The following is a 23952-nucleotide window of genomic DNA, read 5'->3' as shown; positions in this document are numbered from 1 at the left end:
GGCATATTGGCCAACGGTGAGGCTTCCCTGACGGAGGCGTAGCAGTGACGATGCGGATGAGGTCTTCCGTCCGGGTTCGTCGAAGACTTTCCGGAAGGCCGTGAGAAAGGCAGGCAAGTTGGACACCAGGGGTCTCCTCTCTCCCATAGAGGATTTAGCCAGGCCAGAGCCTCTCCGGTGAGATGGGACATGATGAAGGCAATTTTGGCCCGGTCGGAGTTAAACTGGTGGGACAGGAGTTCAAAGTGCAGGGTGCACTGATTTATGAAGCCCCGAGCCTGAGCGGAGTCGCCTCCGAAGCGAGGAGGTGCAGAAAGCCGGGGTCCGGGGTAGGATACCATAGTGTTGGTGGACAGCGGAGCTGTCGGATTGCGAATCATGGCGCTGGCGGAGGTTGCTGGCGGAGCAGTCAGAGTGTCCAGGCGAGAATTGACATTCCGCAGGTGACCCAGGATGGACTCCTGTTGGGACCTCTGGCGGGACAGTTCATGACACAGGTCCGAGAGCGAGGGAGCTTGGGTGCCACCGGGTTCCATGGCCCGAGCAAACTGTAACGGGTCTGGGAGGCGGAACCTCTGAGCTACTATACAAGGAGGCGGTCCTTGTAAGGGAGCGGGTGGCAATCAGGGATGACGGGCAGGCAGTCACAGCAGGTGACTGGGACAGTCTCTGAGTGGACGGGCTGGAGGTCACGGAAAGTGACCGGGGCAGTCTCTGGATAAACGGGCAGGGAGTTACGGCAAGTGACCGGGGCAGTCTCTGGAAGAACGGGCAGGGAGTTACGGCAAGTGACCGGGGCAGTCTCTGGGTAAAGGGTAGGTACGACCTGTGATGGCAGAGCCTCCGGGTAGGCTAGCAGGCAGATGGTAGATGTGTGCTCCCAGGTGAGCAAGCGAGAGTCTCTGGAATGGTAGGTGGTCACAGCACGTGACGGCGAAGCCTCCAGGTAGGCTAGCAGGCAGGTAACAGGTGGGCGCTCCCAGGTGAGCGGGCAGGAGTCTCTGGAAAGGCAGATGGTCACAGCACGTGACGGCGGAGCCTCCAGGTAGGCTAGCAGGCAGGTAACAGGTGTGCGCTCCCAGGTGAGCGGGCAAGCTGGTCCATAGACAGACTGACAGGAGTTGGAAGGCAGATCGTCGGACCTCAGGCTAGCAGGCAGGTGACTGGATATCAGGCAGGACAAAGGCAGCAAGCTGGCAGGAATCTGGCAGGTAACTGGCAGGTAACTGGCAACGGGACCTGAGGGCTGAAGCACAGGTGAGACACAGGTGCAAACAACATTGCTCGGGCACCTCCATTTTGGAGGAGGTGCCCTTTATATGGGAGGTCCTCCGGCAATTGGCCGGGGACTCCTTAGGACGGCGCGCGCGGTCCCTTTAAGAGAGGGGGAGCGCGCGCGCGCCCTAAGCACACTGCCGGGGAAGGAGCGCGCGCCGGAAGCAGCGGGGAGAGCAGCGCTGGAGGACGCCGCGCCAGGAGCGGGGAGGTGAGAGGGACGGCGTCTCTGCCTAGAACGGGGCAGAGACGCCGATGCTACACGTATGGACGATTAAGACAGGTATAAAGAGGGTGACATTTGACTATATACACACTCCCCTTGAGAAAGCCCATCAGAGTGCAAAATGGGCGTCGGGGTGTATGCTTTGGCGGTGTATGCTGTGGCGGTGGTCTGGGTACAGCAGGATTATAAATGGGTAAGTCCTGATAGCTAATGATCTTTCCTCCTCATGGGTATAGGGCATTGCTTTGGTGTAACTTATACTTTATACATATGTAGATTCTGAGGACACTTGTTCCTCTACTTAACCTAGCCATACCCAACTACACACATGTCTATATATCATGAGTTAAATTTTTTTTTACATTTTTTTCCATTTTTTCAGGTTTCCTCTTTTCTGCTGAAAACTCTCCCATTCCTCAATAGGTGGGAGAAATGGGTGCCATTTATCTTCATGGCACTGCTTTTTTATGATCCTATATACTACTAACAGATCACTATAGGATCACATCCTAGACCACGTGTATCCACAATTTCTTGAATCCCTTTTTCACCGTTTATGTCTTTTGTTACGGATCCGGGTGGTGGGACCTCTGTGCTGCGGTGCAAGGAGGGACCAGAGGGGCGTAACTAGGTATCAACTCGGACTGCCCAAGGTCGCACGGCGGCTCAATCGACTCCGTGAACCAGGGAAGGACCGAGCAGAGGGACCAGGTGCTACTCTGGGCCTGTCCTTGTATGAGAGCAGGTGACTCCCACGGGTAACTGGCAGGAGCCTCCGGGTAGGCACGGCAGGTAACTGGTAGGAGCCTCCAGATAGGCTGGCTGGTAGGCACGGCAGGTAACTGGTAGGAGCCTCCAGGTAGGCTGGCTGATAGGCACGGTAGGTAACTGGTAGGAGCCTCCAGGTAGGCTGACTGGTAGGCACGGCAGGTAACTAGTGCATTCTCCGGGTAGGCAGGCAAGCCTGGTCCATAGACAGACTGGCGGGTTTGGATCGTAGGCAGATCGTCGGGCAGGAGAGTACACTTGGCTGGCGGAGACAGGTAGTCAGGCTGGCGGACAGGACTGGTAGTCAGGCTGGCGGAGACAGGTAGTCAGGCTGGCGGACAGGACTGGTAGTCAGGCTGGCGGACTGGACTGGTAGTCAGGCTGGCGGACTGGACTGGTAGTCAGGTTGGCGGACTGGACTGGTAGTCAGGCTGGCGGACTGGACTGGTAGTCAGAATAGCAGCGGGACCTGAGGGCTGAAGCAGAGTTTAGAACACAAAGCTACAACCTTGCACAGGCACCTCCATTTTGGAGGAGGTGCCTTTTATATGAGAAGTCCTCCGGCCATTGGCCGGGGACTCCTTAGGACAGCGCGCGGCCCCTTTAAGAGGGAGGGAGCGCGCGGGCGTGCACCCTAAGCACAGTGCCAGGGAAGCTGCGCTCGCTGGCAGCAGCAGGAGAGCCGGGAGACGCCGGGAGCGCGGCGGTAAGGGGGACGGCGTCTCTGCCTGTCAGGGGGCGAGACGCCGATGCTACAGTACTCCCCCCTTTATGCCCCCTCTTTTTTAGGCCTGAAAGAATTTTTTTAAGGAGAAGCGGGCGTGGATGTTCTCACTGGGTTCCCAAGTTCTCTCCTCTGGGCCAAACCCCTTCCAATCCACCAGAAAAATGTTTTTTCCTCTTACCCTCTTGATGGCCAGAATGTTCTCTACCTCATAGACGTCCTCAACGGAGACCAGAGCTGGGGGGGTACCTGTATCGTCGGAAACAGAATTAAGAACAACTGGTTTGAGGAGAGATACGTGGAAGGAGTTGGGAATCTGTAAGGTGGCCGGGAGTTTTAACTTGTAGGCCACTGGATTGATTTGCTTGAGGACTTCAAATGGACTGATGAACCGTGGACCCAACTTATAGGAGGGTATTTTGAGATGAACATGTTTGGAGGAGAGCCAAACCTTGTCTCCCGGACGGAATTGAGGTGGGTCCAGGCGTCTCTTGTCGGCATGTCTCTTCATCCGCTCGGAGGATTGAAGAAGTGCGGATCTAGTGTCCTCCCAAATGGTGGAAAATTCGCTGACCAGAGACTCCTCGGCAGGGTTGTCCACTGAAACGGAGACAGGAAACGGAATCCGGGGATGTTGACCGTAGACCACAAAGAACGGGGACTTGGAAGAAGATTCGCTCTCATGGTTGTTATAGGAGAACTCGGCTCATGGTAGGAGCTCTACCCAATCGGTATGGTGAGCGTTGACGAAGTGCCCGAGGAAGCTGGTAAGGATCTGGTTGATACGTTCCACTTGGCCATTGGACTGTGGATGGTAAGCAGAGGAGAAATCCAGAGTGACATCCAGTAGCTTACACGTAGCTCTCCAGAAGCGCAAAGTAAACTGGACCCCGCGATCAGACACAATGTGGGGGGGTAGGCCGTGAAGACGAAAGATATGATGGATGAAGTCCTTAGCCAGCACGGATGCAGACGGGAGACCAGGCAGAGGGATAAAGTGGGCCATTTTAGAAATGCGGTCAGCGACCACCCAAATGACAGTACAACCGGCAGAAACAGGGAGATCAGTAATAAAGTTCATAGCAATGTGTTGCCACGGGGCAGCAGGTACGGGAAGAGGCAGGAGACGGCTGGCTGGAAGATGTCTGGGAACCTTGTTGCGGGCACAGGACGAACAGGCTGTGACGAAGTCTACCACATCCTTGCACAGGGTAGGCCACCAGTAATGCTGGGTAATGAGCAGGAAGGTCTTCTTCTGGCCAGCATGGCCAGCTAGTTTAGATGGATGACCCCAGTGAAGAACCTTCTTACGATCCGGAACCGCTAAAAACGTCTTACCGGGTGGGAGACGAGACAGGTCCAAGGGAGCCACATTCATCACTTTGGAGGGATCGATGATATGCATAGGCTCCTCCTCTTGATCGGAAGACAGGAAGGATCGGGAGAAGGCGTCGGCTTTAACGTTCTTGTCCGCAGGGCGGTAATGTAGGGTAAAGTTGAAGCGGGCGAAGAACAAAGATCACCAGGCCTGACGCGGATTGAGTCTTTTGGGCATTCTGTAGATATGCCAGGTTTTATGGTCAGTGTAGATGGCCACCGGGTGCAGAGCCCCCTCAAGCAAGTAACGCCATGACTCCAGCGCCAATTTAATGGCTAGCTGTTCTCGGTCTCCTATGAAGTAGTTGCGCTTGGACAAGGAGAAGAGCTTGGAGAAGAAGCCGCAGGTTACCATTCTCCCGGACGGAGATTTCTGGGTGAGCACTGCTCCGGCTCCGGACGAGGAAGCATCAACCTCCAGAAAGAACTATTTGTTGCAATCTGGACGGTGCAGCACTGGGGCAGAAGAGAAGGCTTGTTTTAAGGAGAGGAAGGCCTCCTCCGCTTCGGACTGCCATTCCTTAGGATTTGCTCCCTTACGGGTGAGCGCAGAGATGGGAGCAGTCCGGGAGGAGAAATGTGGGATGAAGAGACGGTAATAGTTGGCGAAGCCCAAAAATCGCTGAATCGCCTTCAACCCCTCCGGACGGGGCCACTTTAAGACGGCAGAGACCTTCTAGGGATCCATCCGTAGACCTGTCTTAGAGATAATATAGCCCAGGAAAGTAAGAGAGGTCTGCTCAAAGAGGCGTTTCTCAAATTTTGCGTATAGGTGATTCTGCCTGAGCCTAAGCAGGACCTAACGAACATCCCTCCAGTGTGTGGGAAGATCCGGAGAGAAGACCAAGATGTCGTCCAGGTACACCACCACGCAAGAATATAAGAGGTCACGGAAGATGTCGTTAACTAGTTAAGACAGCTAGAGCATTACAGAGGCCGAAGGGCATCACACGGTATTCATAGTGGCCGTCCCAGGTATTGAATGCCGTCTTCCACTCGTCTCCTTGGCGGCTCCGGACCAAGTTATACGCCCCACGAAGATCGAGTTTGGTGAAGATCTTCGCGCCTTTAAGGCGGTCGAACAGCTCAGAGATGAGCGGCAGGGGGTATTTGTTTTTGATAGTAATCTGGTTGAGTCCTCTATAATCGATACAGGGGCGTAGTGAACCGTCTTTCTTTTTTACGAAGAAGAATCCAGCTCCAGCCGGGGAGGTAGATTTCTGGATGAATCTCCTAGCCAGATTTTCTTCGATGTACTCCGACATGGCCCGGGTTTCGGCCAACGACAAAGGGTAGATACGCCCACGGGGTGGAGTGGCATCGGGTACCAGGTCGATAGGGCAATCATATGGCCTATGAGGCAGTGTCTCTGCTTCTTTCTTGTCGAACACATCTGCATAGGACCAGTAAGGTGCCGGTAGACCAGGTAAATTAGCTGGAGTAGACGGAGGTCGAGCCGGGCGAACCGGAACCAGGCAGGTCTCATGGCAATCCTGCCCCCAATGGAGCACCTCACCGGATTGCCAATTCAGAACGGGTTCATGTCTCTTTAGCCAGGGTAGACCTAGCAAAAGGGAGTGAGAGAGTCCGGAAAGCACATGGAAGGAGATCCTCTCTGAGTGCAGCATTCCCACCTGAAGGGTTACGGGCTCAGTGACGAGCAAGATGGTCACCGGAAGGAGTCTTCCATCCACGGAAGCGACAGCCAATGGTTCAGCCAGAGGTTTGGTAGGAATCTGATACTTCTCTACAAGGGACTGGGAAATGAAATTCCCAGCGGCTCCGGAATCCAGGTGGGCGGTTTTAAAGAAGCGGTTCTCTCCACAGGAAATTGAGATGGATAAAGTCAAGAACGGAGAGGATTTACTCTTGCCTAGGATGACCTCTCGGAGCGGTCCTAGACACTGGAGTTTCCCGGCTTCACCAGACAGGAACGGATCAGACGCTCCTTACTACCACAGTAGAAACAGCTCCCCTCGGCTCGGCGTGTTTCTTGGCGAGACTTGACCATCTTGGTCTGGTCGATCTGCATGGGTTCGGGTGAGCGTGCCCGGGGAGTTGCTGGTTGGGAGACAGGTTTCTGGAAAACAGGAGCAAGACGAGGAAATCTTCTCTCCTGGGTAGTCTCCTTAGCATGTTCTAGGAAACGGATGTCAATCCGGGTAGCTAGTGACACGAGGTCATCCAGGGTGGTAGGAATGTCCCTGCCGGCTAGCTCGTCCTTAATCCGACCGGAAAGACCTTTCCAGAAGGTGGACACCAGGGCCTCGTTGTTCCAGGCAAGCTCAGAAGCGAGGGTACGGAACTGTATGGCATACTGGCCCACGGTGAGACTCCCTTGGTGGAGACGGAGCAATGAGGAGGCAGTAAAAGTCCTTCGTCCGGGCTCATCGAAGACCCTCTGGAAGGCAGTGAGGAAAGCCGGAAAATTGGACACCAGGGAATCCCCTCTCTCCCATAGAGGGTATAGCCATGCCAATGCTTCCCCGGTGAGGTGAGACATGATGAACGCCACCTTGGCCCGGTCTGAGGGAAACTGATGTGCCAGAAGTTCAAAGTGCAGCGTGCGCTGGTTCAGAAAACCCCGACATAAGACGGGGTCACCTCCAAAACGAGGAGGCGCAGAAAGCCGGGGTCCTGAGCTGGATTCCATGGTACTAGTGGGCAGCAGCGCCGCCGGAGCGGGTGTCGCTCGGCTCGAGGCGGGCGCAGGTGGGACAGACAGCGTGTCCAGGCGAGAGTTGACAGACCGCAGGTCGGTCAGGAAGGTTTCTTGTTGGGATCTCTAACGAGAAACCTCCTGGTACAGGTCAGCAAGCGAAGGAGCCTGGGGGCCACTGGGTTCCATGGCCCGTGCAAACTGTTACGGATCCGGGTGGTGGAACCTATGTGCTGCGGTGCAAGGATGGACCAGATGGGTGTAACTAGGTATCAACTCGGACTGACCAAGGTCGCACGGCGGCTCAATCGACTCCGTGAACCAGGGAAGGACCGAGCAGAGGGACCAGGTGCTACTCTGGGCCTATCCTTGTATGAGAGCAGGTGACTCCCACGGGTAACTGGAAGGAGCCTCCGGGTAGGCACGGCAGGTAACTGGTAGGAGCCTCCAGGTAGGCTGGCTGGTAGGCACGGCAGGTAACTGGTAGGAGCCTCCAGGTAGGCTGGCTGATAGGCACGGTAGGTAACTGGTAGGAGCCTCCAGGTAGGCTGACTGGTAGGCACGGCAGGTAACTAGTACGTTACTGAAGCAGAGTTTAGAACACAAAGCTACAACCTTGCACAGGCACCTTCATTATGGAGGAGGTGCCTTTTATATGAGAAGTCCTCCGGCCATTGGCCGGGGACTCCTTAGGACGGCACGCGGCCCCTTTAAGAGGGAGGGAACGCGCGCCCTAAGCACAGTGCCAGGGAAGCTGCGCGCGCCGGCAGCAGCAGCAGGAGAGCCGGAAGACGCCAGGCCGGGAGCGCGGCGGTAAGGGGTGCGGCGTCTCTGCCTGTCAGAGGGCAGAGACGCCGATGCTACATCTTTGATGTCTACATTATTGGACACCACTATACCTGGATGTTGATCCTATTTTTCAGCAACTCTGCATCAACCCCCATATTTTTCTTCCTATACACACGATGAACTAATATTTGTGGAGACTAGCCTTTATTAATAGGAAGTTATTCTGTTACATGTTTTTCTAATGATGCAGTTCAACTAATTATCAACAACTGATTTAGTTCCTATTCTCTGTCAGCAATTTATTACATCATATGGAGCCACCGCATATTTAGTGTATACCTTGACCATTACTATAACGGTCTTTATACCCACCTCTGTATGAGCAGTTTTCTATGCCTGTATTGTTCTCTTTTTTTTTCTATGTTTGTATTTATTAATTTATATTTATTTATTAAAGCAACATGTTTTTATATATGTCTGGCATCCTTTTCTCTTTTTTGGTTTTCTATATGTCAATATAGTCATTGTTCATCCATAAGTGCATATATTCATGTACATTATGTTACATTTTTACGCACAATACACTTGTTCACACTACACACTTGTTCCATGAAAAGATAGCCAAGCGTTGAGCAATTACCATGCCTTATATAGGTGAGTTACCTTGAGGTATACCTAACCATCTGTAGCTTCTCACTCTCAAGAAATGTAAATATTAAATCCTATATAACTCTGTGTCTGGCGTGCAGAAATGCCACTTCATCATGAAGCTTCTGGTGCTCCTCACTGCTCTTGTGGCAGGGGTGCTCTGTGAGAAGACTTTTATAGGGTAAGTTTACAGTTGTGCTATCTAATTGCAGCAGGGTATTGGTCTGTGACTGTTTTTGTGGGCACAAAAAATGGATCTGTTAAGAATGGAATGCTTTTATTTGCCATATTTGTTTTTAAGGGAACCTCATTTATTGCATAGCTGAGACTGATCCACAAAAGCTGATCAGCACAGGACGTATACTGAGTTTAACCCCTTCACCCCCCAAGCCTGTTTCCACCTTCATAACCAAGCCAAATTTTACAATTCTGACCAGTGTCACTCTCACTGATTCTGAGATTGTTTTTTCATGACTTATTGTACTTCATAATAGTGGTAAAATTTCAATATCACTTGCGTTTATTTGTGAAAAAATCAGAAATTTGAATTTTCAAACTTTTAATTCTTATGTCCTTAAATCAGAGAGTTATGTCACACAAAATAGTTTATAAATAACATTTCCCACGTGTCTACTTTACATCAGCACAATCTTTGAAACATAATTTTTTTTGTTAGGAAGTTAGAAGAGTTAAAAGTTGACTCATTTTTCAAACAAAATTTACAAAACCATTTTTTTAGAGACCACATCACTTGAAGTGACTTTGAGGGGCCTATATGACAGAAATACCCAAAACTGACACCATTCTAAAAACGATACACTTGAAGGTGATGAAAACCACATTCAAGACGTTCATTAACCCTTCAGGTGCTTCACAGGAATTAATGGAATATGAAAGGAAAAAATTAACATTGAACTTTTTTTTTCACAAAACTGTTACTTTAGAACCCAATTTTTTAATTTTTTACAAAGGTAAAAGGAGAAAGTGGACTCTAAAATTTGTTTCTCCTGAGCATGCCAATACCCTATATGTGGGGGAAAACTACTGTTTAAGCGCACGGCAGGGCTCGGAAGGGAAGGTGCACCATTTGACGTTTTGAATGCAAAATTGGCTGGAATCATTAGCAGACGCCATGTCATAATTGGAGAGCACCTGATGTGCCTAAACAGTGGAATCCCCCCACAAGTGACCCTATTTTGGAAACCAGACCCCTCAAGGAATGTATCTAGATGTGTGTTGAGCAACTTGAGCCCCCAGGTGCTTCACAGAAGTTTATAACGTTGAGCTGTGAAAATAAAAAATCAAATTTTTCCCACAAAAATGTTCTTTTAGCCACACATTTTTTATTTTCACAAGGGGAATTTGCATCATGCAATTTGCTGTCCAATTTCTCCTAAATACATTGATACCCCATATGTGATCAAAAACTACTTTTGAGGCACAGTACAAAGCTCAGAAAGGAAGAAGCGCCATATTGGAGTTCATATTTTGCTGGAATGGTTTGCGGGTGCCATGTCACATTAGCAGAATGTGAAGTGCCAGAACAGCAGAAACCCCCCATAAGTGACATAATTTTTACACACTACACCTCTCAATGAATTCATCTAGTTGTGCAGTGAGCATGTTGACACCACATGTGCCTCACAGAAATTGATACCATTGGGTGGTGAAGAAAGAATAATTACATTCTTACTGCTAGAATGTTGTTTTAGCCCAAATTTTTATAAGGGCTAATAGGAAAAAATGGACCTCTCAGTTTGTTGTGCAATTTCTCCTGAGTACGCCAATACCCTGCATGTAATCGGGAACTACTTTTGAGGCACAGTGCAAAACTCAGAAGGGAAGGAGCACTATAATTCAGTGCAGATTTTACTGTTATGGTTTGCGGGTGCCATGACCCACTGGGAGAGCCCCAGAGGTGCCAGAACATCAGAACCCCCCATAAGTGACCTCCTTTTACAAACTACACCTCTCAATGAATTCACCTAAGGGTGTAGTGATCATATTTACACCACGGGTGTATCACAGAATTTTATACCATTGAGCAGTGAAGAAAAAATAATTACTTTTTTACCACAAAAATTTTGTTTTAGCCCATGATTTTACATTTTCACAAGGGGAAATAGGTAAAAATGGCACCAACATATGTCCCACAATTTCTGCTGAACGTGGAAATACCACATATGTGGCTGTTCAGTACTGCTTAGCCACACGGCGAGACTCTGGAAGGACTGATCGCTATTTGCCTCCTGGAGTGTTATTTGTCTCCTGTAGGTTTTCCTAGAATACTGTGCAGACTCCATATACTGAGCTCCTAAGTGCTAGAAGAGCAGAATACCCCCTCAAGTGACCCCTTTTTGGAAATCATACCCCTTTAGGAATTTATCTACAAGTGCACTGATGATTTTGACTCCATGGATGTTTTCCAGAAACAAGCAGCAGTGGATGTTGCTGAATGAAAATTGCAAATCTGCTGTTGTAGTGCCCATACATTGTAGTACTCAGTATGTTATACCCAGCTCATGCTTGTGGACACTCACCCGTAAATTAAGCGGGCTCTCGTCGCTACAGAAATGCTAAACATGTGGAAGCTAAATGTGGTTTAGGCATACTGTTGAGCTCAGAAGGGAGGGGGGCATTTGGATTTGGGAGTGCAGAATTCGCTGGATTTCTTTTGGGGGGGCGGAGAGCCATAGTGCTTTTCCAGAGCCTTTGTACTACCAGTACCATGGAAGCCCCCTATATTTCCGTTAACAGAGAATGGACTTGAGTGGGAACTTTCTTTTTAGGGGATTGAGCTGAAGATTTTATTGGAAACATTTTACATAACGTTTGGGATCACATTTATCTGGCGCTCTACGCGGAGCACTTATATCAGGGCTTCCAACGAAATCTCCGAATGACGTGATTCATATGAAACCCCCGAGTGATACATTCACTAGAATGAGGCAGCGAGTTATTCTGTACTCCATCTGCCCTCTGTTAAGTGGTGTCCTTCTTTTCAGAGGTGCACAAACTGTGGCCGACATTACTTTTATGTACGCCTAAAAAGACGGACACCTCCTGGATCATAAGCCAGACGGCATCCACAGTGTCCTCATCTGCCTCATTATAGGGAATCTTCCTCTGGAGCATCTGTCTGAATCACGTATTTAAGAGATTTATACAGAAACCCCGATGTAAGCGCTCAGCACAGAGCGCAGGATAAATGTGAGCTGAGCCTTACTGCCATTTTCATGAGGCAGAGTGAACAAATCAACAGCAGATGAACAATTTGTTTTATTTATTTTTTATGCCATTCCTCGTGTAGTATAAGTGATTAGACGAATTTATACTTCGGGTCTGTGCAATTACAGTGATACCACATTTATATCTTTTTTTTATGTTTGGCTGCTGTTACACACTAAAAGATGCTTTTTTTTGAAAAAACAAATTTTTGCATCTCCATATTTTGAGAGCTATAATTTTTCCATATTTCTGCTGACAGAGTCATGTGAAGGCTTGTTTTTTTGCGGGACGAGGTGACGTTTTTATTGGTACCATTTTCGAGCACATGACATTTTTTGAGCGCTTTCTATTCTGATATTTGTGAGGCAGCATGAACAAAAATCAGGAATTGTTTTTGTTTTGAAGCCATTCCGCGTATGATAAAATTGATAAGGCAGCTTTATTCTTCCGGTCAGTATGATTACAGCGATACCACATTTACATAGTTTTTTTTTTGTTTTGGCGCTTTTACACAATAAAACTATTTTATAGAATTATTTTTGCATCACTTTATTCTGAGAGCTATAACTTTTTTATTTTTCCGCTGTTGGACCTGTATTGTGGCTTTTTTTTTGCGGGACAAGATGACGTTTTCAGCTATACCATTTTTATTTACATTAGTCTTGTTGATCGCATTTTATACTGATTTGATGAAAGAGCATAGTTTTTTGCCTCATTTTTTTCTACTGTTCACTGAAGGGGTTAACCAGTGGGACAGTTTTATAGGTCGGGTCTTCCTGGATGCGGCGATACCAAATATGTGTGTGCTTTTTGTTTATTTTTTTCATAAAAATATTTATTTATGCGTACAATATATATACAGTAGATACATGTATAGATAGATAGATAGATAGATAGATATTTTCTTTATTATTTTGTGATTTTTTTTTAATATTTTTACAATTTGTTTTACTTTTTTTTTTTTACTTATTTACTTAGCCCCACTATAGGACTTTCACTTTTTGTAGTCTGATCGCAGTTGTAAAGTATAGCAATGCAGGAGCATTGCTATGCTTTATAACCTATCAGTGCAGCAGACACAAGCTTGTTAGACTATGCACTGCGCATGGTCAAACAAGCTTACTAGTGCGTGGTGACCCGGATGTTGTCATGACTACATCGGGTCACCATGGCAACAATTGACCCCGATGCGATGGCCTCTCGGGGGCGCCGATCGGAGTGCAGAGGGAGCCACTTCCCTCTGCTTGCCTTCTAAATGCTGCAATTGATATCAATTGCAGCATTTAGAGGGTTAAACTGCTGGGAGAGATGCGGGCACCACTCATCGGCAGTGAGTGGCGGGTGTCAGTTGGCATGTCAGCCAAACACATGGTGGTGATAGCCTAAACATATAGCTACGTCCAAGGTCGTGAAGGGGTTAATGGAACAGACACACAACAGATGTATGAATAGTTCTATTAAACTCTATGGGTCCTAGTGTTGTCCGTAAACGCAATTGAAGTCTATGGAGCTTTTCTCATGCTTGTGTTTTTTTTGTGGCCTGTGTGTCTGAAATAGAATATGGAAACATGTCCATTTTTGATCCAAGTCACAGATCCAAATTATACATACAAGTCTATGGTTCCGTGAAATATCTTCTGATGGCATTTTTTGTGCAATCTGTGTGCTATTCGTGATTAACACTTGTGGAAAGACGACTCACTCAGCTGCTTTCAGAAGTAGACTCAGGAATGGTTTTTGTCTGCAGGTTTATTATAATGGCATAAAGCACTGCAGATTCAGCAACATAAACTCAGCCTTGCTGACAAAGTTGGCAAAACAAAAAAACAAACGATAACACAGTCCATAAGTGTGCGGGGTTCGCCCGCACAAGCTGCAACACACTTCAACTCCTCCTGAGCTCAAGTTTCACAGCCTGGAGACTTGCCTTTCCAGACACACAACACAGGGAAAAAAAACAGTGACTGAGCATTTAACCTTGCTCAGCCACACCCTAAGGTGGAGGTAGGGTGAATGACTTCCCTTCCATCTCTATGTCATTCACACAAAACCACTCCCTTCACAATTGTGATTTTAACCCCCCAACATATAACATGCTGGATAAAAGTTGGAGGTTCAGTTCACTAAGGCTATCAGCCGTAGTGAAATATACCTCCCCTCACATACTTCACCAGTGACTCTGTCACACACTGTAATTGATTTAAGAAATTTTTTCAATGTATATTTATTTCTTCGTCAATGAAAATCACAGATGAAACACTGATGGTAAAAACTGAAACACTGACCAAACACTGATGAAAATCGTATAGAAAATACTGATGAACAACAATCCATGTTTTTATGTATGACAAAAATCATACTCGTCTGAATGAGACTTTAGTATAATGTGTTTCATTAATACAATCAGGAAAAATCTTACTCTGAGAAGATGTATAAACTCTAGCTTTCTTTTTCAGCGAGCAAGTGCTTAGGATCAAAGCAAGAAATGGTGACCAAATACATCAGTTGCAAGATCTGCAATCACTGGGTCACCTCCAGGTATGGTTACTTGATTATAAACACATGTTTTTAGTTTTTACATATCATATATAGCTGATTTCTCATGGCTCATGTTATTATAGTTTATATAAAGCAGATTAAATAATATCATTCCCTTGCACTGTGAATAAAATATACACTGCTCAAAAAAATAAAGGGAACACTTAAACAACAGAATATAACTCCAAGTAAATCAAACTTCTGTGAAATCAAACTGTCCACTTAGGAAGCAACACTGATTGACAATCAATTTCACATGCTGTTGTGCAAATGGAATAGACAATAGATGGAAATTATTGGCAATTATCAAGACACCCTCAATAAAGGAGTGGTTCTGCAGGTGGGGACCACAGACCACATCTCAGTACCAATGCTTTCTGGCTGATGTTTTGGTCACTTTTGAATGTTGGTTGTGCTTTCACACTCGTGGCAGCATGAGAGGGACTCTACAACTCACAGAAGTTGCTCAGGTAGTACAGCTCATCTAGGATGGCACATCAATGCGAGCTGTGGCAAGAAGGTTTGTTGTGTCTGTCAGCGTAGTGTCCAGAGGCTGGAGGCGCTACCAGGAGACAGGCCAGTACACCAGGAGATGTGGAGGGGGCCGTAGGAGGGCAACAACCCAGCAGCAGGACCGCTACCTCTGCCTTTGTGCAAGGAGGAACAGGAGGAGCACTGCCAGAGCCCTGCAAAATGACCTCCAGCAGGTCACAAATGTGCATGTGTCTGCACAAACTGTTAGAAACAGACTCCATGAGGGTGGTATGAGGGCCCGACATCCACAGATGGGGGTTGTGCTCACAGCCCAACACCGTGCAGGATGCTTTGCCTTTGCCACAGAACACCAGGATTGGCAAAGTCGCCCCTGGCGCCCTGAGCTCTTCACAGATGAGAGCAGGTTCACACTGAGCACATGTGACAGACGTGACAGAGTCTGGAGACGCCGTGGAGAGCGATCTGCTGCCTGCATCATCCTTCAGCAATGACCGGTTTGGCAGTGGGTCAGTAATGGTGTGGGGTGGCATTTCTTTGGAGGGCCGCACAGCCCTCCATGTGCTCGCCAGAGGTAGCCTGACTGCCATTAGGTACCGAGATGAGATCCTCAGACCCCTTGTGAGACCATATGCTGGTGCGGTTGGCCATGGGTTCCTCCTAATGCAGGACAATGCCTGACCTCATGTGGCTGGAGTGTGTCAGCAGTTCCTGCAAGATGAAGGCCTTGAAGCTATGGACTGGCCCTCCCGTTTCCCAGACCTGAATCCGATAGAGCACATCTGGGACATCATGTCTCGCTCCATCCACCAACGTCACGTTGCACCACAGACTGTCCTGGAGTTGGTGGATGCTTTAGTCCAGGTCTGGGAGGAGATTCCACAGGAGACCATCCGCAACCTCATCAGGAGCATGCCCAGGCGTTGTAGGGAGGTCATACAGGTACGTGGAGGCCACACACAATACTGAGCCTCATTTTGACTTGTTTTAAGGACATTACATTAAAGTTGGATCAGCCTGTAGTGTGTTTTTCCACTTTAATTTTGGGGGTGACTGCAAATCCAGGCCTCCATTGGTTAATAAATTTGATTTCCAATGATGATTTTTGTGTGATTTTGTTGTCAGCACATTCAACTTTGTACAGAACAAAGTATTCAATGAGAATATTTAATTCATTCAGATCTAGGATGTGTTATTTCAGTGTTCCCTTTATTTTTTTGAGCAGTGTATAATGGAGATATTACATTTCTTTCATTGCAGCTTGATTTTTGGACTGAACCTTCTAACCCAGATATACCAGTCGATATTCGTGTTCCGTTTGAGAGTCTTCAGTCAGTGAAGATTTATCTGGAATCCAATGACATTGATTACTCCATAATGATAAAGGATCTACAGGTATACTATGTAAACATGCACATAATCACAATCTGTCTTGTAACAAATGTTTTTGTACTTAAAGTTTTTTTTCCACAAACAAAAGTTCATTTTAAAAATTGTCTGTGTGTGACCGTGTATAGAACATACCACATCTCCTGGGCAGAGGAGGAAGCAAAAGACAATACAGACATTACAGCAGGGGACTGCAGAGGATTCATTTTGTGAGATAAAATATTGTTTAAAAACAGGAAGTGAAATATTTTACCTCACAAAATGAATCCTCTATGATCCCCTGCTGTAATGTCTGTATTGTCTTTTGCTTCCTCCCTTGCCCAGCAGCCGTGGCAGGCCCGGATTGGCAATCTGCCAATGCCTGCATTTTCCCGGTGGCTCTCGGCTGTAACGTGGACCCCTGCCCCTTTAAAACTTTTTTAATAAGCGCCTGTGTGTGCGCTCTCCCTATTATACGCACTGACAAGGCCACCGTGTGCGCTGCGGCGACCCTTGTCAGCGCTTGCGTGAGCCGCGGCAGCCCTTCTCAGCGCGTGCAGGGGAGAGAGAGCGGCACACAGGGGCTTATTAAAAAGTTTTAAAGGGCCGCCACGGCACGCACAGGGCCCTGTCTGACGCTGGCATGGTCTGTATCAGTGTCAGAATGTTTTTTGGGGGCGCAGTTGCACGCTACTCACCGGCCCCATGGATTGGATCCTCTCACCGGCCCCAGCAGGGATCCTGTCACCAGCCCCAGCAGGGATCCTCTAACCGGCCCCAGCAGGGATCCTCTCACCAGCCCCAGCAGGGACCCTCTCACTGGCCCCAGGGAATGGATCCTCTCACCGGCCCCAGCAGGGATCCTCTCACCAGCCCCAGCAGGGATCCTCTCGCCGGCCCCAGGAGGGATCCTCTCACCGGCCCAGGGATCCTCTCACCGGCCCCAGCAGGGATCCTCCCACAGGCCCCAGCAGGGATCCTCTCACCAGCCCCAGCAGGGATCCTCTCACCAGCCCCAGCAGGGATCCTTTCACTGGCCGCAGCAGGGATCCTCTCACCGGCCCCCGCAGGGATCCTCTCACCGGCCCCAGGGAATGGATCTTCTCACCGGCCCCAGCAGGGATCCTCTCACCAGCCCCAGCAGGGATCCTCTCACAGGCCCCAGCAGGGATCCTCTCACCGGCCCCAGCAGGGATCCTCTCACCGGCCCCAGCAGGCATCCTCTCACCAGCCCCAGCAGGTATCCTCTCACTGGCCACAGCAGGGATCTTCTCACTGGCCCCAGCAGGGATACTCTCACCGCTTCCAGCAGGGATCCTCTCACCGCCTCCAAGGATCATCTGCAGGCCTGATGCTGGACACGCTGCAGCTCTTCACCTCCTCCTGCCATCGTAGGGATCTGGGTGAGTCCACTCCCAATATAGAACATGTATCTATATACAGCAGTCAGTATCACCTGTATAATGTATATGGACTGCTGTATATACATTATATAAATGCTACTGCTGTGTATAATTGCAGTATCACCTATATAATGTATAAAGACTGTTGTATATATATTTTGTAGGTGATACTGCAATTATACACAGCAGTAGCATCTATATAATGTATATACAGCAGTCCATATACATTATACAGGTGCTACTGCTGTATATACATTATACAGGTGCTACTGCTGTATATGCATCACCTATATAATTTATATACAGTAGTCACAGTATCACCTTCATAATGTATATGGACTGCTGTGTATACAATATATACTGTTTGTGATACCGCTACTGCTGTATATACATATAGGTGATACTGCAATTATACACAGTAGTATCACCTATATATACAGTGATTTGTGAAAGTATTTGGCCCCCTTGAACTTTTCTACCTTTTGCCACATTTCTGGCTTCAAACATAAAGATATAAAATTCAAATTTTTTTGGGAAGAATCAACAACAAGTGGGACACAATTGTGAAGTGGAACGAAATTTATTGGATATTTTAAACTTTTTAAAAAAATTAAAAACTGAAAAGTGAGGCGTGCAATATTATTCGGCCCCCTTGATTTAATACTTTGTAGCGCCCTCTTTTGCTGCGATTACAGCTGCAAGTCGCTTGGGGTATGTCTCTATCAGTTTTGCACATCGAAAGGCTGAAATTCTTGCCCATTCTTCCTTGCAAAACAGCTCAAGCTCATTGAGGTTGGATGGAGGGCGTTTGTGAACAGCAGTTTTCAGCTCTTTCCACAGATTCTCGATTGGATTCAGGTCTGGACTTTGACTTGGCCATTCTAACACCTGGATACGTTTATTTTTGAACCATTCCATTGTAGATTTTGCTTTATGTTTGGGATCATTGTCTTGTTGGAAGATAAATCTCCGTCCCAGTCTCAGGTCTTTTGCAGACTCCAACAGGTTTTCTTCCAGAATGGTCCTGTATTTGGCTTTGTCCATCTTCCCATCAATTTTAACCATCTTCCCTGTCCCTGCTGAAGAAAAGCAGGCCCAAACCATGATGCTGCCACCACCATGTTTGACAGTGGGGATGGTGTTTTGAGGGTGATGAGCTGTGTTGCTTTTACGCCAAACATATCGTTTTGCATTGTGGCCAAAAAGTTCGATTTTGGTTTCGTCTGACCAGAGCACCTTATTCCACATGTTTGGTGTGTCTCCCAGGTGGCTTGTGGCAAACTTCAAACGAGACTTTTTATGGATATCTTTGAGAAATGGCTTTCTTCTTTCGTAAAGGCCAGATTTGTGGAGTGTACGACTGATTGTTGTCCTATTGACAGACTCTCCCACCTCAGCTGTAGATCTCTCCAGTTCATGCAGAGTGATCATGGGCCTTTTGGCTGCATCTCTGATCAGTCTTCTCCTTGTTCAAGATGAAAGTTTAGAGGGACGGCCGGGTCTTGGTAGATTTGCAGTGGTCTGATACTCCTTCCATTTCAATATGATCGCTTACACTGTGCTCCTTGAGATGTTTAAAACTTGGGAAATCTTTTTGTATCCAAATCCAGCTTTAAACTTCACCACAACAGTATCTTGGACCTGCCTTGGTCTTCATGATGTTTTCTGCACTTGAAACAGAACCCTGAGACTATCTGTTAGGTGTCAGGCTGTTGCTGGATTTGAAATGGGTCCAGAACCTTCTGTGGTCTCCCATTTCAGTCCAGCCAGGGCTGATGCTGCTCAGCATCATTGTCAGCCCCAACGCCTAGTTGGTCCACGAGATGTACAGATTGTCTCTTGGGTATTTGTGCCTAGCAATGTTAAGAGTAGGTTGCAGAGGGAGACAGGGCTGTTGGAGCCTAAGTCCAGGATTCTCCGCACTGAGCATGTCCGTGACCTGGCGGATCGTGATTGGTGGTTTGGCAACCACCTGATCCGGTGACCTGGCACCGCCTGATTGGTCGCGGGTGACGTCACCAATAGTGCAAAGGTGGGCAGGGCTTAGTCTTTAAAAGACCGCCCACAAACATGGCGGCACGCTCTGATCATTGAGCAGTGATGCTGTTGTGTGGACAACTGTGTTCCACGTAGTTTCCATAGGCAGGTGTAGTGGAAATAGGCAGGCTAGTGGAAATAGGCAGGTAGCTCCGTCTTGCAGTCTGGCTCTGCCATAGGGGTCGCCTAACACCCCGAGCAGCCTGTCGGACGTCCTGTCCACGGCTATCACCTGTCAGCCACGTGGAGTAATACCCTGCAGTCCGGTAGCACACCTGTTGGAGGCACGTGTACCCGTCGGCGTAGTCACCCACGCATCCAGTGTTGTTCCTGTGTAGTTAACAGAGCTACAGCTACTTCCCCGGTCGCGCATCTTCCGTGCAGTGAACGGAGATAGAGTGAACCGCTATACCCGTTCCTGTGTGCGTTAACACGGAAGGGTTTATCATTTAAGTTGGTTGCTTTCCTTTTGACCCGGAAAGTGTTCGGCAGCAGTCCACCAGGCTGCATAACCGTCCCCGGGGTCCGCGATGCTGGATTTGCGTATGACCCGCCTCCGGCGCCATTTAGGCCCTGCCCCATGTCTCGCCCTGAAGCACACAAGATGTCATTCTCTGAAAACTTCATAAGGTGAGTATTAAACAACCACTGATCAGATCCCTTCACATCAAGTATCAGATTAATCAGGATCACAGCGCCATTATAGCCATGCGGGCTAAATCCTGCTGACGGGTTCGCTTTAAGAGAGTGGTGAGGGGCACGACAACGTAAAATTCAAAATTCACATATCGGGCCTGAGGGATGTTATAGTATGGGGGCTGGTGGGGTTTGTGTGGCAGGGCTGCTTTTTTGTCCCGGTCTGGCCCTGAGCTGTGGTATGATTAGACTGTGTTCCGTACATGGTCAGACAATCAAAATTCACAAAAGACGAAGGATACTAAAATCTAACCTTGACACTACAATATTGCAAAATGATCTGGATAAGATGACTCAATGGGCATACACTTGGCAGATGAGTTTTAATGTAGATAAATTTAATAAAAATTCACAATAGACATCTACATAACTTCGACAGTAGTCTGCATGTCCTCTGCTTGAAAAATCTTTTAATAGCGAATGTGATAATGGGATGGGTACACCCTATTGATGAAAGTGATTACGGTATATATCACTAAGAAATGAAAGTATATAGTCCTTTGCTATAGAGTGTATTGACTACTTTTATCTACATGTTATAGGAGGTGATTAATGCAGAGAAGCAGGAGATGGAAATCAATATGAAGAAGGAACGCAGCTCTGGTGCTTTCAACTATGGAGCTTATCATACATTAGACAATGTAAGGAAGGAAATGTATTTAGAGGTGAACATAGGCTAATTGTCTATGATTTTCTGCAATGTATTAAGTCATATTTACAGTGTGAAAAAAGATACTATGCATGAACATATTACAATGGTATCATTCTGTTAGTGAAAGACTTATGTAACATTTCTTCTTTATGTCAGCTGTTCAACGCCATTGATGCTATTGTTCTGGACTACAAATCAATAGTCAGCAAACAGCAGATTGGACTATCATATGAGGGACGTCCTCTCTATGTTCTTAAGGTAAAACTTTTGAAAAGAATTCAAAATGCTGTTCATATGATAGAATATGGAGTATTGAATGAGGTGGTCCAACTAGGAGAAAACCTATAAAATAACTGCATCTAGAATCTGAGATTCAACCTCAGTGATGAAGAAAAAAAGTCTTATATAGACAGGGACTAATACATTGTGAACTATCTAAATATATTTGTTTTACTGAAACTGCTAATTGATATTACAGTTCAGCACTGGTGCCAATCGTCCTGGCATATGGATTGATGCAGGTATTCACTCCCGTGAATGGGTCACACAAGCTACTGCTCTCTGGACTGCACACAAGGTAATTGTCAACAATATCTACCGAATTTGATTACTCCAAGTCGATCACTATTTTGGTAGATATTATTTTTTGCCTATTACATTACATTAATTGCCCTCATAGACAAAAGTTGTCTGAACCTGCCAATAGGCCTATAGTCTATTGTGTATAGGGGCCTCCAGAATCTCCACCAACTGAGGATGTTAGGGGAGAGAAGGATCCGGCTGCTGAATCTCAATGGATGATCCTTTTGATCTCCCTGGAAATAAGTCAATAACACAGGAGCTTGACAGCGGCTCTCTCAAAGAGAACTCAGAAGTGCTCAGTTAAATGTTCCTGTGCCATGGGGGAGTCGGGAAAGACAGGTGTCGACAGGTCAATCGTTTGGCCAATAGCTATCTAATGTGTATGGGGGTCTTTAGTCTAAAACGGCAAAAAAAATCCGCTTTGAACTCATGTGAATGCAGACAGTATCAAGAGAATTATGTACTAATTTATGTTCCTGTAATGTGAAGCACTTAAAGCAAAATTATGTTAATATGTTCTCACAATAACTGAATTATTTTCACAATTTAAATAATTCTATATAACGAAATCAAAAAGGTATAAAAAATACCACTAAGGAAATGAATCACTAAAACATGATATATTCATACACTGTTACACCAAAGATATAAATATTTCATACATATGTCTTGGTAATAAAGATGATGCCAATGGTGCTGTGTGCAGTGAACTCCTAGGACTATGATATAAGAGGGTTCAAGAGCAGAAATGTAAATCATACTAAGGTCCTACCCATATTTAGCAGCTTGCATTGAAACCATCGGGCAAAAGACACCAGAATATTTAATGCTCCAGATGCACAGTTGTCGTATTTCATTACAATCAGTTCTAAACAACGTTTTTATATTTACTACACTTGTAAAAAACAATTTTCAAAGGTATCTTAAAATAATTAATGATATATTTTTACAAATTGTGGACTGGGTTGCAAGATATTGTATATATTTATGGTAACACTTCACTTTCTATTTAAAGCTTGCTAGCGACCATGGAAGTGATTCATTTGTAACCTCGCTGTTAAATACTTACGACTTATTTCTCTTGGTTGTCACAAATCCTGATGGGTATGTCTACTCGCACACAAAAGTGAGTATAAAAGGTAGAAAAGTGCTATTCTAGGTATTATTATCACTGTAATTTAAAGGCACATAGGGTGGATGTAGGAAATGAGGTGTATAATGCTTTGTTCATAGACTTGACAGTTTTCATTTGTAAAACTTAAAGGGAACCTGTTACTTGATTCATGCTGCCTGAACCATGGGCAGCGTGAACCAGAGCGTGGCTGCTTGATTGCAGCCTGAATATCTAACTCAGAAATGCTGTAGGGTTTCAGAGGAAGCATAGTTTTAAAAGGGGACTATAGGTATAGACGTGACTAGTCCTGTGTGGCCCCTGGCACCTTTTCCCCATTCTGTTCTAGGTGATTGATATGTCTCACCCACAAATGTACATAGGGAGAGATCTGTTAGTCATCTGGATCAAGGCGGGAAGAAGCCGGTTGGAGCTCACCCTGTGGAACCCGGCTGGGTTTTCGAACTATGTTTTCCTGAAACATTGCAGCATTTCAGAGAAAAACAGACCCGACTGCAATCATGATGGCTTCGTATTTGTGATTGATGGGGGTACTACCTATTGTTATGTTCTGCTACCAAAGCTAAGGAAAGAGAGGAGATCTGTCCCTACTATAGGACTCAGCTGAATCCCTACGATGTAACAGGGAACCTGATCCTGCGATCAGACCTGCTAAAGTCCTAATCTAGTCTGTACGGAGACCTATAGATGTGGGGAGGGAATCCCTACAAGTACTAAGGACTGGGAGGAATATGGGACACCTCCTAACAGAAATAGTAGCAGACAGACGAACAAACAAAATAGATAGAACATAGAGGTCCGTAGACCAAGCAAACTAACAGAGTTAGATACAGAGCACAGGCTAGCTAGAAAGTAGATATACAATGAAGTCCAGCAAAGCCAGAAGGGCGGAGCAGGATTAAATAGGCCAACAAGGTCATGTGACCAGCAAAGGAAAAAAAACCTAACAGCAAGGTTCTAACAGTACCCCCCCTTCTAAGAGGATCCTCCGGATCCCCTAGGACCAGGCTTATCAGGAAACCTCCTGTGAAACGCTCTGATAAGTCTGGACGCGGAAACATCATCTGACCTCACCCAAGAGTTATCCTCGGGTCCGAAACCTTTCCAGGCCACAAGATACTGCAAACTACCTCTATACCGTCTAGAGTCAAGGATGCGAGAAATTTCATATTCCCCGTCCTCCACCACCGGAGGAACAGAGGCAGAGGCGTCACCATCCGACACAACAGCTTTTTTTAACAGAGAGACATGAAAGACCGGATTAATTCTCCAGGAGGTAGGAACCTCCAACCTAACAGCAGATTGGTTGACAACCTGAAGCACCTTAAAGGGCCCTACAAACTTGGGACCCAATTTCT

General features: G+C 46.9%; 1 protein-coding gene across 1 annotated transcript in view; it reads left to right on the top strand.

Moving 5' to 3' along the window:
• The first annotated feature begins 8577 nt into the window (after window positions 1-8577).
• LOC141165108 (carboxypeptidase A2-like) overlaps window positions 8578-23952 on the top strand; it is a 30612-nt gene continuing 15237 nt past the window's right edge. Inside the window, exons 1-7 of the mRNA XM_073650750.1 lie at window positions 8578-8647; window positions 14151-14232; window positions 15985-16119; window positions 20771-20869; window positions 21037-21138; window positions 21359-21457; window positions 22478-22588. Of these exons, the coding sequence (XP_073506851.1) occupies window positions 8583-8647; window positions 14151-14232; window positions 15985-16119; window positions 20771-20869; window positions 21037-21138; window positions 21359-21457; window positions 22478-22588 (693 nt within the window). The 5' untranslated portion in view covers window positions 8578-8582. The remainder of the gene's footprint in view (window positions 8648-14150; window positions 14233-15984; window positions 16120-20770; window positions 20870-21036; window positions 21139-21358; window positions 21458-22477; window positions 22589-23952) is intronic.

The sequence above is a fragment of the Phyllobates terribilis genome, unplaced genomic scaffold (genome assembly GCF_046119375.1).
Source record: "Phyllobates terribilis strain yellow unplaced genomic scaffold, ASM4611937v1 Scaffold_11__3_contigs__length_659146591, whole genome shotgun sequence".
Classification (NCBI taxonomy): Eukaryota; Metazoa; Chordata; class Amphibia; order Anura; family Dendrobatidae; genus Phyllobates; species Phyllobates terribilis.
Note: the sequence above shows the minus strand (reverse complement) of the source record. Positions and strands in the feature narration are given on the sequence as shown.